At 33.5% G+C, this 17116-nt stretch overlaps 2 protein-coding genes across 2 annotated transcripts; one reads left to right on the forward strand and one right to left on the reverse strand.

Annotated features, from left to right (window-relative positions):
- Positions 1–430: 430 nt before the first annotated feature.
- Positions 431–4117, reverse strand: LOC136349722 (uncharacterized). The gene has a single exon (XM_066301446.1). It carries the CDS (start codon positions 4010–4012, stop codon positions 431–433), a length of 3582 nt encoding a protein of 1193 aa, XP_066157543.1. The 5' UTR covers positions 4013–4117.
- Positions 4118–12398: 8281 nt separating this feature from the next.
- LOC136349723 (uncharacterized) lies at positions 12399–13616 on the forward strand. The gene has a single exon (XM_066301447.1). The coding sequence runs from the start codon at positions 12399–12401 to the stop codon at positions 13614–13616; it is 1218 nt and encodes a 405-aa protein (XP_066157544.1).
- The last annotated feature ends 3500 nt before the right edge of the window (positions 13617–17116 follow it).

Below are 17116 nucleotides of genomic sequence, written 5' to 3' on the forward strand. Positions count from 1 at the left end.
TGTAACGTTATTTTTGTCGTTCCGTTATTTCATTCTTTAAAGGTACATTGCGAAAACTGTTGGTTGTTTTTAGAGTTTTCGCACCGTGAACGTTATTTGTGTTATTAGGTGATTAGGTGGTGAATTGCGGAAACTGTGTTTGTCGTTACGACAAAATTAACATGGAGTCTTATGGCAAAAGGTATGTCGTTACGTCAAGGAAGTTACGTTACCATCTCTCCCTGTGGAGTGGGCGTGTCGGTACAGGTCCGGGTTGAGCGCCTTGAGACAGGTCCGTACTTGGGGAACTTCTGTAGAGTGACTGGAGCGTGGAGTGGGTGCTCAAGGTAAGTAAACGAAAAAATGCTCTCTTAATTTTTATTAGCACATAATACAAACATAACATTAATATAATCTAGAAATTTTGCAATATATATAAGTGAACTTTAAACTAAGGCTGTCCGTGACGTATGTTACTGAGGCTATAGTGTCCGTAAGGTAGAGTATCAAAGCTGTTTGATAAAATTTGTCGTTTGTCATCATAAGGATTTAAAGCAATTTTATTTTGTTCAACGCTATAAATTTCATGATTATAGGAACGAATAGACCGTTGGGTTACCGAAGTGATTTTAAAATTTTTTAAGCATTCGACGTAATCGTTAAAAGTTAATTTGTTACGGACAATAGTATGTTTCACTCCTTTCGCTTTTTTGGTAACCTTTCCATCTTGAATTTTAAAACTGTACATTTTTGACCTGAGTCCAACAAAATGAGAAATAATTTTTCCATTAGCTTCATCCTTCATTAGTCCTAAGACTTTTTTATTTGTCGGAGGGATATTGTATGGATTGTTGGTAGGATAATCGGAAGTATCAAATTTCGTTAGATCTCTCTTTATGATTTCTTCATAAACGTCATTACAACAGAGTTCGTAAATAAAACTGTCGGTGTCCATGTACATGAGCTTGCACCGATCAACTCCCATTTTCGGTAGCATGTACTCATAATGAAAATCGTACATGTATATTTTAGACAAGTCTAAAATTGCCATGCCTATGTACAGTGGTTTATTGAAACAGATTGAAGACTTTTTCAGTTCAATAATAACAAGGTTTTCATCTAGAATTAATCTGCTATGAAACCTAGGACTAGAAATAAAATTTTTTGCACCATAACGTCCTTCCCAAGATTTAACAATTTTAACTACGCGGTGCTTTCGAATATTTTCCATCGTTTTCCCAAACACCGCGTTATTAAACAGCTTGAATAAATTTTTTTCAAAAGTTGATTGAGCTTGTGTTCGAAACCCGTTATTTAATTCAATATAAGATTTTAACCATGGTGACTGGTTAAACTTTAAAATTTTGTGAATTTTTGTCGGAACTAATCCATGTTTTAACATTTGCTTTAAATTCCTATAATGAACAATATAATTTTGTTTATGAAACAGAGTGGTCATTAATTTGGGTAATTTCGATTGTGGCGGTTTAAGATGTTCAGGTGCGAAAGGAAAGTCCTTATGCGTGTCATGTAACTTATTTGGGTACTGTAAATCTACCTGCAAAATATACCCTACGGGGGAATCGTCAGGAATAGTTAATACGTCAAAATTGGTATCTTCTATCCATTCGAAGCCTCCGTAAGGTAAAGGTTCACACATTGCCTTTCCGTACAAATTGTTCACATCTAGGTAAAGAAGGTATTTAGACGGTTTTACAGGATCATAGTCAAACATGTACTTGTTGTTTGCTTCTGAATATCTACTGCTACACACAGAAACGCCACCACGAATACCTTTTTCAATAAACATTATTTGATCGATATCGTGTAATAACTCCAACTTGCATTTAGTGTACTTTAACATACAGTCCCAAGTATATCCGGGCATGGTAAAATACCATGAAGGATCGAGATTATGAGTTGAAATACAATTTAATCTGAAATGTTCAAAAATATCAGCTAAAAGTATAACATCAGTTTTTAAATACAAATCTGAATATTCTCCCAAAGTCTGAATATTAAAAGAATCCCATACCTTCGATGCATGACTATATTTTTCGTCGTCAATATGCGAATCTTCTAGTTTATTATAGAAATATTCCTTGGATGGTAAAGTTTTTTCATCAAGTTTATCAATACTATCAATATAATCGTAGCAAAACACACCTTTACACGTTAAGAGTTTAAATTTTTCTTCCGTCACATCTAAAAATTGACTTTTTAAAAGTTTTAAATTTTCGGGTTGCATCGATTTTGCAAGTTCATCGAGAGAAGCCCCCAAAAATCTATACGAATCAATATAGCGAAATTTAATGTCATTTTCTGTTACATGATGGGTGAATGAAATATATTTTTCTTTGTTAATAGGTAGTACACTTAAACATCCTTTTTTACATAAAAGTTTGATTAAAAAATGAGAATCGTATCCGGAAAGATTCTGGAAAATTATCGGCACCACAAACTGCTTACGAAAATTTAAATTGCATACTGAATGAGCAAATCCTCTGAAAATACCCGTGAAATGATCATGATCTCGAACAATTTCATCTTTAGGGGAAAACGGTTTTTCACAAATGTGACACCTTTTAGCCATTGATAAATCAAGTTGGATGTTCATTGGAGTGTTTTTCTTTGTTTCATTATAAATAAATTTCGACAGTTCAATCATTTCATTAACAAACCATTCAACACAGTTAGTACCTCGAAACATTTTGAACTGAGATAAAGAGTCATTATATGCACATTTGATGAAATATCCTACACTAAAAGGAATGTGTCTTTGATATTTACCTAAATCATTCGAGAAAGAAACGTTTTCCAATTGACTTTCGAAATCAGCATAAATAACAAATGGGGCTTTTTGTTGATAAACATGATTTTTAAACTCTATAAAGTCGTATTTGGGAAACGAAATATGACAGTCATTCAACTTAGTGCACAATACTTCATGTGTTAATAATTTTTGATGGTTGGAAAAATAATTTAAACATCTATCACAAATAAATTTACGTTGTTTATGTTTGTTTAACTGACTGGATAATAATCGTGATAAATCTTTAATCCAGCAATAGTGATAGATAATATTGGTATCTTCTTCTTCTACTACTGCATCTGTGGGAACCGGATTATAGTCATTTAATTTAGGATAATATTTGTTCTGAATTAAAAGCAAATTAATATGTTTGTTTAGTTTTTGAGGTGTTAATCTGACTGGAACTACTGCATAGAATGTTGTCGGTACCGTTGACATTTCTAAAGCGTAAACATTTACCGATATATCGTTTAATTTTTCAAATTTATATATTTTGTTTAAAGGCATAGGCATTTCTAAATTTGTGGTATTTAAAACAGCGCTGTAATGTGGATATGAAGTAATACGATTATTGTTATTTATAACAGGATAAATAGCACTAACAATCGACCAATAGAAACAGGCTTGATCGTCATTTTGAATATTAATGCAAGCCCGTTTCTTTGAAATTTCTTTAGGTAATTTGATAAAAGTTGAACCGCTACCCATTTCAAATTTATTAATATTAATTTCTAAATAATCGATTTTTTGTAAAGCAAAGCCTGAATCACGTTCCTGAAATTCTGACAGTTGGTTTAATACTTGATCTTGGATATTTTCGCGAAACCAGCCAAGTAAATTCGTTCCCACATCAATGATTGCATAGTTTGTATTAAAATAGAAAATGTTAATTATTTCCTTATCCCCAGATTTTTTAATAAACTCCCCACAAAATGTGGAAGCTACCTTAATAACTGGATTTTGTTTTAAAAACTCTTTTATCTTCGTTTCAAATAAAAGAGAAGAATCGTTTAAGAATTGATTTATATCCTTATGCGTCAAATTAATAATAACATTCGATGTTACATTTTGATTGAAACATGAAACCACGTTTTCCCACGAAATCCTACTTTCAACATTACTTGTTTCTCGATTTAATCCCTCTATATTTTCTAGTTTTAGTCGAAGTAGTTTTTTAATTACATTTAATTGATGTAAATTTGTCTGCAATTTGCGGTGCATACGATATGGTAAACCACCTTTACCGATTAAATTATTACAAAGGATAATCAATTTTTGCACTCGGTTCAACCAAACAGTTAGGTTTCTCTTACATAATTTATTAATTTGGTGTCTAATTTTTTTAAAACCTGTAATAACATCTAAGGATTTTTTCAACAAGTTATCCGGATCCATGATACAATACCCTTTCTGTTGCTGCTGCTGCTGCTGCTGTTACTAATTCTTCAAGCCAAACAGATTTCGAATAAAATCAGCGGATTCGGATGTCCTATGTCTTTTGTTCCCCTAAAGACAAGGGCGTATTTTCCTTCGACAAAGTTATGCAGCTGCGGTTCAAACGTCTCAGTCACTCTTCGAGGGAGGAATACCACAGTGGTTTCCAAGTGTAATAAAATGTTTTTACCGTATTTGGTATTCGAAAGTGTAGCTTTATAGATCAAATATTTTTCATTAATTGTTAAATCTTGTAGTTTAACCAGTGCTTTATCATTCTTTACAAGACACACTTGGTTTAGTTTTTCCAAATCCATTCTGTTTTAAAATTTAAAGACTTTAGTCATTTACAGTTAAAAAAACTTTCACTTACGTTAAACACTGCAAAATCAAACACCGTAAAAACTTTCAAGTTTGACTGTCTGCAACAATCTCCTTTACTTCCACTCACATTAACCACTGTAAATTCAAACACTATGAACCTTTAAGTTTGACTATCTGCAATAATCTACTTTGCGATATTCCCAGATGGAATTATTTATACCTCTGCGGATGCAATCTTCCTTTAAATTAAAAGTATTGATATATTTCATCGGGAAAAATAAAGTGGTTTCATGTTGCAAATATAAATCATTTTCATGGGATTATGTAAATTAGTCTTTAATGCTAGGAAATATAGAACTTACATTCTATTAAATCATTCCCGGATAGAAGTACTGACACCTGTATATGGACTAATTGCATCATTCTCCGATTGTATTTTTATTTACACCTCTTTGCAAATGCTGTCTTCCTTTAAATAGAAAGTATTGGTATATTTCATGTTACAAATATAAATCATTTTCATGGGATTATGTAAATTAGTCTTTAATGCTAGGAAATATAGAACTTACATTCTATTAAATCATTCCCCGGATAGAAGTACTGACTCCTGTATATGGACTAATTGCATCATTCTCGGATTGTATTTTTATTTACACCTCTTTGCAGATGCTGTCTTCCTTTAAATAGAAAGTATTGGTATATTTTATGTTACAAATATAAATAATTTTCATGGGATTATGTCAATTAGTCTTTAATGAAAGGAAATATAAATCTTACATTCTATTGAATCATTTTGAACTGGAAATATTAATTTTTATAGTTAATTTTAATATCCCCGCTAATCGAAACTTAAACGTAACAACGTAAAGTCTGCAAACAATATGGACACATCTTTTGCGATGACGGTGGACCATCTATATGAACGTGAACTTCAGGTCGATTGTAGTGAACGAAACATGGCAGCCTTATTTGTAGCTCATAATTGCTAGTATATTCATAGGGTAACTTACTCCAAATATTTAGAAGATCTATGCAGTCTACTTGTTTCAAAAAATACTCGAGCGGAAGACATTTTAATTCTTCACTTTTCAATTGTTTAATATCTTTGCTTCCAATTAAAAAGTCAACCAAGTTTTGTGTTGTGTTCATCTTAGTCGTGTAACATAAATATACTGAGGTAGTTAGAAAATTGTTAATATTTAAATATGAGAGCATATTGGGGAGGGGCAAACGATATATAGTAAAAAAGCTTTATATTTTCTACAAAAATTTTATTCTCTATTTAAATCCTGCACAACTTTGTCATAATAATAATATAGGTATTCCTTAAGGGCACTACTTAGTAGCATATTTCCCATACATTTATCGCAAATTAAGTTATACAATTCTAATAGTGGTTTTCTATTAACATTGTTTGCGATGCACCAAGGTTTAAGTACATTTATTATATTGTAATAAAAAGTACAAAAATGCAGATCATTCAATATGACCAACCGTTGGCGAATAAGGTGAAAATCAATGTGAAAAATTTGATGTACATCTTTTTCTGTTAAATAGAAACTTACACAATATTTAGATATTTTCAATACTTTTCCAAAATCACCATCAGTATTGGTAAATCCAATCATTTGATTCACTTCGATAAAATCACCACATGGAAAGGTTACCACGTCACCCGAAACCGTAGGGTCATTGAAAAAATCACACATCTTTTCGTGCAGAACATTTAAAAATGTGATCCATTCAAATTCACTGAATGATATTTTACCAATTTTTGTCGTTTCAGATAATGTAATAACCGAACTGAATGTTCGCGCCGGACTTAAACCACATTCGATTCGATATGAATCCGTATAATATGATGCATTTAGTAGATGGAAGGATTCTTTTCTAGCGGCATCTTCAAACTTTTGTATACATTCTTCGAGTTGACGATCGTAACGAATCGGGGATGAAGAAGTTGCACAGTCGTAATCATCATCACTTTTATGAGAAATCATTTTGTCACTATAACACTACGTTAATATTTAAGACGCACATGTTCTTCTCTTTAACTATTGAACGCTTATGAAATTATTTCAGTTTATGTCGTTAAGTGTCCCCCATTCCCACTGTTTCAACTTGTTCCAACTTGTCTACAGACAAATTCGTATAAGGTTATTAACCCCGTAATTTTCTTTTTATCATAACACAATGAAAAAAGTGTCTTTTTGCGAGAAGAACAAAGTCTTCAAACTGGTTGTATGGAGTTTTGCTTACAGGGAGGCTAGAAAAAGTGATTATCTAGCTGTGCATATTAACAGAATCCATTTTCAAAGAAGAATTCAGTTGTGTGAAGAAAAAATGGTCCATATATTTTCAAATATACATAGAACGAAAATTTATAACGAAAGATTTAATGTTATCGGAGGTTAAAAATTCTAGTAAATAAAAAAAATGTTACAGAATATTCTTTTTCAAAATCCAAGAATTATTTGAGTTACTAAAACCGAGCCATTTAACATAAACCTTATCTCCTTTTTGTTTTAAAATCTTTTCAACCAAGTAAACGTCAGGATATTTAACTTTCTGCAGTTCCTCTTCATAGAATCCTCCCTGAACGTATTCATTGTTGTAATCTTTCAATAAGTACGTGGTGGGATTAGTCAACTGGATCTTTTCTATTTGGAATATTTCAGTCGACCAATTCGGAGTGTAACCTTTATCGAAAGCTTCTCTCTGTTTGGAAATCCTCACAAAATCGTGCACTTTCAGTTTTGGCTTTTTGGGATCCACCGTTTTTAGATGAGAGTAGGAATTTGATAAAATTTCCTCGGCATTCTTATTATCGACACTGTTAGGCTTGTAGCCAGTAGTTCGGTGAACAGTATTATTATATTTTTGTACAATTTTTTCTAAAATATCAAGCCATTTATAATTTCCTTGAATTGTGAATTGTCGCCATATCATATTCTTCAATGTACGATTTACTCTTTCAACGATGCTTGCTTTTAAGTTAGAAAATGTACTGTAATGATTAATTTCATATTTTTTCACAAGTTCGGTGAAATCCCTGTTGTAGAATTCGGTACCAAGATCTGTATGCAAATTTTTCGGAGGATTTTTGGATCTTCTTAGAATTGCTGCAAATGCTAACGTAACATCTTTACTTTTTTTACTTTTTAAAGGCATTACCCAAACATATTTTGAAAAGGCGTTTATAACTACCAGGATATAGCGAAATCCGCTATTTGATTTGACATACGGCTGCATTTCCACGAGATCCGCTTGCCACAAGTCGTGCAACCCTTTAATAATTACCCTTCGCCTTTTATAATTTTTCCTAGCAGGTTTATGTAACTCGTGAGCCACAGTTTCCTTTGATGTGAGTACCATAACTAAGCTAACACTAACTTATCGCTTTTTAATAGCACTTTTTATTTCGGAAACAACAGCTTCAAGTTGCAGAAGCCTGTTACGTAACGCGAAAGTGTTAAATCTTGACACTTCATCGACTTTGTTCAAAAATCCATCCACTTCGTTCACCTTATCTTTTAGTTCTGCAAGTTCCTTTGTGGATATGGTTATTTTTTCCGTGAGCTGTTGATTTTTATCATCCATATTTTTTATTGTATCATTTAACTCATTTTTTAGTAAAAGTATTTTGTTTATCATCTTTTCTTAAATTTTTTTCATATTAAAACCAATGTCCAATTTGTTAATAGACTTGTTACTTTTAACAAAGTGTTTTTCGAAATGTTCGGCGACTGTTTTTTTTGAAATGTGTCGACCAAACTTATCGACAGTCATCTTGAAAATAAAATGCAAATAAAAAAAGGTACTTGTTTATACAATAACATCTGCTTCCTTAAGTTCTTCTATAATAGAAATGATTTCGTTATTATGACCTGTATGACCTGCTGTCGTAGAAGCCATAAGTAAACGAAGCCTGTCAACGAGTTCATTCAAATCATTCCAATATACATAATCCGTTTGTGATTTGTGATTTTTTAAAATTAATCCCGATCCCTTTTTATTTCGGGGCCTAACGAGCGGAAGGGTAGGTCTACTGAAACTCGTTTGGGAAGATTGTATACTTCTAGTTTTCGTGATACCTTTTTCCTGCAAGTATGGTGCTATTATTGTAATGTATTTGGTTGATTTAGTACCTTGAACTTGATCATTGGGATCATGATTCCTTCTATAAGCGTTAGTCCTTTTCAATATATCCATATAATTATCCAAATCCTCCTTTTTGTAGCCGAGCGGATTTATTTTAAACAATAGTTCATATAATCCGACTGTTCCAGGATATGTTATTCCTGCAACTTTTACATCTTTGCCGATAAGTTCGACAGGTTTTTGAGTTAAGCCTAAAAATAACTTGTCTGTTTCAATGTCGTGAATTATACCAAATTGATGATCGAAAGTATGTTTTTTGTCTTTTATATTATCGTCAATATAAGTTCTTGGTAGTTCGTGGTAGGTTTCTAGCCACTCTTCGTAAGCAGGAGTACTAACTATTGGTTGTATTGACAGCTTTGATTGTTCTAAAATATCCGATAAATTCAATGATTTCTCGTTAGACTCTTCTTGAAATGGTGTAGTTTCACCAATCTCCACTGAACGTAAAAAAGAAGGAAATTGACTTTTTGACGTTAAGCTTTCATCAAAGAAGGAGGGCATCTTTAAAGGTAAAAGTGGAGTTTTCCCAGTTTTCAATTTTTTTTCTTTCCTTGGGGTTGAAGTTGCAGATGCTGCATTTTCGATATTAAAAGATCTTTCTTCTTCCTTTTTTCCTTCGGTTATTATATCCAGTGGTTCACTCTTACCATGAACAGCTGAAATTAATTGTTCTAAAGGTTGTGTTAGTGGTTTGTAGGTTTGCTCTAGTCTAGCTTGCGTCTCAAATTCTGCATTTTTTAGACTCTGATATTTTTCTCTCACTGCTTTTCTCGATTTAACCAGCTCTCTTTTTAAACGTTCGTCATCCATGTTGGAGGAGGAGGAGGAGGAGGTAAAGTGAAGTTACTTTGAAAACCGTTCCTTTTATAGGTAAATAAATGTATCAAATCCCTTTCGGTATCTACCGCACTTTAAATTTGAATCTTTATCCACTACTAAAAATTCGTACAGTTCTTTCCAACAGAGCGAACACAAGTCTTTAAACTGATTAAATGACATATCGACATTAATATGATCTTGATAAATATGTTTCAAATTTGTGACATCTTGTTGAAATATGATAAGTAGGTTCGCATTGTCTCGTATTAATTGTTTAGGTATAGAAGAATATGTTTGACACAAATAAAAACAATCAGTGTTTTTATGCCGTCCAAAGCAAAAATAATCCTTAACAATATTCTGATCACAACAAACGATATCATCGAAAATAATCAATGAATTAGATTCAATTTCTCTTGGATCGATAATATTTTCGGCACTATCTGACTCGTAGAAACCGATTTGTTTAAGAGGTTGCATAAGTGTTCTCAAATATTCATATTTTGGCTGATACAACGACTTGGAATAAATATACAAATTTTTAAAACGCAATCCATTGCGATCTTCAATTAAAGATATCATCACATTAGTTTTTCCACATCCTGATGGGCCAATAACTAAACCCCTTTTACTAATTCCCTGAAATAAGTCACCATGTTTCCTGAAAGTGTTTTTTGTAAATTCGTAATCTTTAATGGTTATCGAATGTAACTGTTTTTCAAGACGCATCTTTTTGGTACTTAAAGCACATAAAAAGTGAATGTCTATCAGTTGCGGGATAGTGTTATATAATGATCGACTTCCACAGTCATCACATCATTCGTTCAAAAACTAGCAAAAAAAGAGGAACTGGTATTGTCAATACTTTGATAAACAAATTACCCGTTGAATTGCATATTCCCGGGTTCAATTTCTGCGGTCCTGGCACCAAGTTGAAGGAAAGACTGACAAGAGGTGATACGGGTGTAAATCCTTTAGATGAAGCTTGTAAAGAGCACGACATAGCATACGCCGAGAGAAAAGATTTACAAAGTAGACACGAAGCGGATAAAATCTTAGCATCAAAAGCACTAGCACGGTTCAAGGCAAGTGATTCGGGAATCGGTGAAAAAATTGCAGCGTTGGGTATTAGCGGAGCTATGAATGTGAAAACAAAGTTAGGAATGGGGCTGCGAAAAAGGAAAACAGGTCGAGGTTTGAAAGGTGGAAAGATAACTCTAAACAGAGCAATTTTAAACGTGAAAAAGGGTCTCATCGGACAAAAGTTTAAAAACTTAAAATCTAGTGCCAAGTATGCCCTAGCACTTGCAAAAAAGAGTGGCAAAGTTTCACCCCCCAAAAGGAGAATTATTCCTATTCCTAAATCAGGTGGATTTTTGCCTCTGATACCTCTGTTTGCTGGTTTATCGGCATTAGGTGCATTAGGAGGTGGAGCTGCTGGTATTGCAAAAGCGGTAAACGATGCGAAAGCAGCTTCTCAAAAATTGGAAGAAGCGAAAAGACACAACGAGACAATGGAAGCTATAGCACTTGGTAAAGAAGGGAGCGGATTATACCTGAAACCATACAAATCAGGATGTGGACTTTACTTAAAACCATATTCAAAAAACTGTTAAGTGGAATACCTCGAAAATCACTAACAAATTTTCAGTTATTAAAATACGTAAAAAAATTACAAATTCCACATTTTCGAGATATTTTCATGAGAAATAAATTACCACAGAAAATTAAAAAGAACGAGCGTGGTATAGTAAACCTGGATGATTCATTCAACAAAGGAACTCATTGGATTTGTTATGCTAAAAAAGGGAAAAGTATTACATACTTCGATAGTTATGGGAACTTAAAACCTCCAAAGGAGTTGGTTAAGTATTTCAAGAGTGATGGACTCAAGAACGATATAAAGTATAATTATACGAGGTATCAAGCTGATGAGCAAATGAATTGTGGTCAGCTCTGTTTAGAATTCCTTTATAATAGTGTGTATAGAACTCAAGAGATTTATTTATAATTTTAATATTGACGAATCATGTCTTATAGTTTTGTTCTTACCGGTAATTCTGCAACTCTCACTGCGGAATTTAACCCTCCTATACATCTAGACGACAATTTCGAATACGTAATCGGTCTAGTCAACTTTGAAACTTTCAATTCAATTCCAAATATTGAGTCCGGATCTAATTTGTTTATTATTGATAAAGAATATATCACAATACCACCAGGTTGCTACGAGATAGAAGATATAGCTAATTATATAAAAAAGGACATTGGAGACAAAAAGACATTTGAGTTAACTGCAAACAATAACACTCTTAGAACACATCTTATTTCATCTGTAGATGTTAAATTTGAAGAAGGAACTATAGCAAAACTTTTGGGGTTTGAGTACCAGGACATACCGGCTAATACTTTGACAGTGTCTGATCACCCCGCAGATATCTTTAAGGTGAATGCTATAAATATCGATTGCAGTATAGCTGAAGGGTCTTTTCTAAATGGTACGCCAGTTCATGTAATACATCAGTTTTTTCCTAGTGTACCACCCGGTTTTAAAATAATCGAAACCCCTCAGAATGTCATTTATTTTCCCGTAATCGTTAACGTTGTAGATAAAATAACAGTGAAACTAGTTGATCAAGAGGGCGATTTGATTAATTTTCGAGGTGAATCCGTGACATTAAGACTTCATCTTAAACGCTTGGACTCACGATGGTAATTCTATATAATAGAACACCTAATTTAGATTTTGTCAGAAGGTTTAATACACCTTGTAAGCAGCAAACCCCCGATAGTACGAAACGATACACAAGAGGGTTAACGTCTTTGAATAAACAGTTTCTTGTTTCCCTAGGATTTACATTAAAAAATGGATCATATAAACGTCCAAGAAAAAGTTTTTATTGACGACTCAATTTTAAGCTGGGAAGTGCTCTCTTTTGATCCATTCAATCCTACTAAATTGGGGACAAACGATGAAATTAGAATATCCTTACAGCAAACCGGAAAATATCCCTTACCCTGCAAAAGTGAACTTTACATTGAACTAAAGGTTACGAAAGAGGATGGTACGCCACTTACAAACACATACTTGATAAATAATGCCGCGGCGTTTTTATTCAAAGAGTTGAGATATGTTCTAAATGGAGTGACAATTGACGCAGTACGAGATGTTGGTATAACAGCAACCCTTAAGGGTTATTCATCATATAATTTAAATGAAAGCGCTAAGCTTCAAAACGCGGGATGGTATCCGGTAGAAAAAGAAAAAAGCATCATGACGGACTCTAACGGAAATGTTTCTTTATGTATTCCTCTTAAGATGTACTCTGGTTTCTTTGAAGATTATAAGAAAATCATTTTAAATTCACATCAAGAATTAATCCTAGTTAGAGCTAACGATGATTCCAATGCATTGGTACAAACGGCAGCATCTACAGAAAAACCGAAACTTACGATAACAAAACTCTGTTGGAGAGTTCCACACTTAACAGTAGCAATTCCTCAGGAATTAGCACTTACAAAAACTATTGATAAAAATACTGACATCTTATTAACTTTTCGAAGCTGGGAATTAGTTGAATATCCAGAGTTATTAGAAGCCACCAGACACAATTGGACGGTAAAGACATCGACCAAAGTTGAAACTCCACGCCATGTCATACTCGCATTTCAAAAAGACAAAAGAGGTAATCTTAAAAAGGATATGAGCAAATTTGATCACTGTGACCTACGAAACGTAAATGTGTATTTAAATTCTGAAAGATACCCGTATGGTGACTTGCAACTTGATTTTAAAAATAATAGATTTGCAACCCTGTATGAAATGTTTTCCGAATTTCGTCAGGTTTACTATAATAACGCACAAGAACCGATTTTCACTCCGTCCGAATTCAAAGATAAAGCTCCACTTGTTTACATCAATTGTACTCACCAAAGAGATTTACTTCAAACTGGATCAGTCACTATGAGAGTGGAATTTGAAACTGCAGAAAAAGTGACTGATAAAACGACAGCCTATTGCCTCATTATTCATGACAAAATATTTAGTTATAATCCACTTACGAAAATTGTAAAACAGCTTTAAATTCCTACCACCACCACCACCACCACCATCAATATGTAGCGTTAAAACTTAATGTTCAGTTGAAATATTGTTTATAAAGATACTGCAAGTCGAAATGACAACTAGACTTGAAAGAATAGAAACTTTTTTAGAAAACCTACGAAATATTAAACGCCGGATTAGAGAATATTCCATCAAGAAATTTACTTTCCTAAAGTTTGAACAATTAAAAATATGAATATTCAAGGGTTTAAAGATGAAAATACCCTAAACGACTCTTTTCACATCATCAGCAGCACATAACAGTAATGGAAAAAATCATTGCATCAAAGTAAAATGTACCCTATCATCCCGTCATATATAACCAAAACATTTCGTGTGAAGATCCAAACCTATTGATGACTAGTCCAGTTCAAGACTGCTTCTACCAACGTGTGCTCTTTTAAATGTTTTATGTACAATGATGAATAAAGTTTTTAAAAATGTAAAACGCTTTTTAATGATGCATGCTACAATACATCTTCATAATGCTATTTATGCAAATTGCTATATATTCACATTGCGAAGATGTCAGCCTATTAACTGCACCAGTCTTTGCAATTTTCGTTTAGCAGGAGCAAAAGACGCATAAGTGAGCTCATTTTTCGACTTTGAACTTTAGTACTACTACTTTAGTGGTAGCACAAGGTAGGTGGTTATTTTTATTCATTAAATTAGCGAAAAGCGTATTTTAGTATTTATTAGATACGGATTTGGGAACCTAGGGTAGTTCCTCTCGATCAGTGACATTCTCATGTGGTTCGACTTCAAAATTTAGAACTACTACTACTACTACTACTACTACTACTACTGTGATAGCACAAGGTGGTTATTTTCATTCAATTAGCGAAAAGTGAATTTTAGTATTTATTAAATACAGATTTGGGATCCTAGGGTGCAATCCATTGTTCCGACCCAGACCTACTACAGCGGTAGTAATAGAAGTAGTTATTATTACATAGAGATTTGCGAACCGAGGGTACAATTCTTTTTTGTCATTCGAAAGTGTAAAATGAAGTTTGCCGTACTGGATATGCAAGGTTATATAATTAACAAAATGTTTACCACGAAAGAACTCACCATCTACGATGGTAAACATTTGAAATCCTTTTTGTTTAAATGCCCGATTAAATTTTCTAGTTTACATGCAAATGATCGGAAAACTGCTGCATATCTCTATAACAATGTTCATGGTATTCCATTTGATTCGGGGAATATCAAATATCAGCAAATTAAAAATATTTTAGAAAACCATTTAAAAAATATTGATTTGATATTTGTGAAAGGACAGGCAAAATTTGAGTTTTTGAAAGACTATCTTGCCGATTCAATACGAATTTTCAATTTAGAAAAAGATGATGCTGACCTGGTACCCAAATTAAGACCTAGCGAAAACAATTGTAATAGTCATGCTTTCAAAGTATGCAATTGCAGTAGTAGAAATGCCGGAGTGCTATTTGAATATGTTATTAATAAATTAATTGCTTCATAAATCGGGTTTCAAGTCTCTATATGTTAATGTCAGTACCATTGGTACACATTATTATTATTATTATTTTCGTAGATGTATTTACTAAAGAGTCGATGCATAAAAGCATTCTGTAAACATAGCTCGAATGCGGCAGAAGATCGTACCACTTAAGAAAACATACATTATAATTTCCATCAGTGATTGGGGGAGGGGGTAACGTTTTCTGTGAGCGAGACATATATTGCATGAATTATTACAAAATATATGATGCTAATAAAAATTAAGAGAGCATTTTTTCGTTTACTTACCTTGAGCACCCACTCCACGCTCCAGTCACTCTACAGAAGTTCCCCAAGTACGGACCTGTCTCAAGGCGCTCAACCCGGACCTGTACCGACACGCCCACTCCACAGGGAGAGATGGTAACGTAACTTCCTTGACGTAACGACATACCTTTTGCCATAAGACTCCATGTTAATTTTGTCGTAACGACAAACACAGTTTCCGCAATTCACCACCTAATCACCTAATAACACAAATAACGTTCACGGTGCGAAAACTCTAAAAACAACCAACAGTTTTCGCAATGTACCTTTAAAGAATGAAATAACGGAACGACAAAAATAACGTTACAGGAGAGAGATGGAGATACGTTTAACGTCAACTTTAGCGTAACGACAAAGTTTTTCCCATAAGACTCCATGTTAATTTTGTCGTAACGACAAATACAGTTTTCGTAATGCACCACTAAATCAATAAATCACTAAAATAACGTTAACGGTGCGAAAACTCTATAAAAACAACCAATAGTTTTCGCAGTGCACCTTTCAAGAAATAAATAAAGGAACGACAAAAATAACGTTACAGGAGAGAGATGGAGATACGTTTAACGTCAACTTTAGCGTAACGACAAAGTTTTTCCCATAAGACTCCATGTTAATTTTGTCGTAACGACAAATACAGTTTTCGCAATACACCGCTAAATCAATAAACCACTAAAATAACGTTAACGGCGCGAAAACTCCCCCATTTTCCCCATACGTTAATTTAACGGAACGACAAATATAACGTTAACGGAGCAAAAATAACGTTAGCGGATGTGCGAAAACGGCACATTTGATCTGTAACCCCCCTAGCTCAACTACTGATGCAATCATGATTTGTTGTGGCATCTTCAAAATCTCGTCGAGCTGATTAATTTGACACTTTGTTTAACAAATTTGGTCCTCATTTGCCGAAGTTATCGAGCTTCAAATTTTGAAAAGTCTCAAAAGATGTGTGTTTGAGCACATAATGTACTATTTTCCTTGGAAATTCAACAAGATGCAATAATGATGTGTTGTGGCATCTTCAAAATCTCGTCGAGCTGATTAATTTGACACTTTGTTTAACAAATTTGGTCCTCATTTGCCGAAGTTATCGAGCTTCAAAGTTTGAAAAGTCACAAAAGTTGTGAGTTTGAGCACGTAAAGTACTATTTTTCTTGGAAATTCAACAAGATGCAATCATGATTTGTTGTGGCATCTCCAAAATCTCGTCGAGCTGATGAATTTGCCACTTTGGTTAACAAATTTGGTCCTCATTTGCCGAAGTTATCGAGCTTCAAAGTTTGAAATGTCTCAAAAGTTCTGTGTTTGAGCACGTAAAGTACTATTTTTCTTGGAAATTCAACAAGATGCAATCATGATTTGTTGTGACATCTTAAAGATCTCTTCGAGCTGATTAATTTGACACTTTGTTTAACAAATTTGGTCCTCATTTGCCGAAGTTATCGAGCTTCAAAATTTGAAAAGTCTCAAAAGATGTGTGTTTGAGCACGTAAAGTACTATTTTTCTTGCAAATTCAACAAGATTCAATAATGATGTGTTGTGGCATCTTCAAAATCTCGTCGAGCTGATTAATTTGGCACTTTGTTTAACAAATTTGGTCCTCATTTGCCGAAGTTATCGAGCTTCAAAGTTTGAAAAGTCAAAAAAGTTGTTTGTTTGATCACCTAAAGTACTATTTCTC

Source organism: Euwallacea fornicatus, unplaced genomic scaffold (assembly GCF_040115645.1).
Source record: "Euwallacea fornicatus isolate EFF26 unplaced genomic scaffold, ASM4011564v1 scaffold_45, whole genome shotgun sequence".
Classification (NCBI taxonomy): domain Eukaryota; kingdom Metazoa; phylum Arthropoda; class Insecta; order Coleoptera; family Curculionidae; genus Euwallacea; species Euwallacea fornicatus.

Bases quoted from the DNA above. Each gene is read 5' to 3' on its own strand.
- LOC136349722 (XM_066301446.1), bottom strand. From the start codon at position 4,012: ATGCACCGCAAATTGCAGACAAATTTACATCAATTAAATGTAATTAAA.
- LOC136349723 (XM_066301447.1), top strand. From the start codon at position 12,399: ATGGATCATATAAACGTCCAAGAAAAAGTTTTTATTGACGACTCAATT.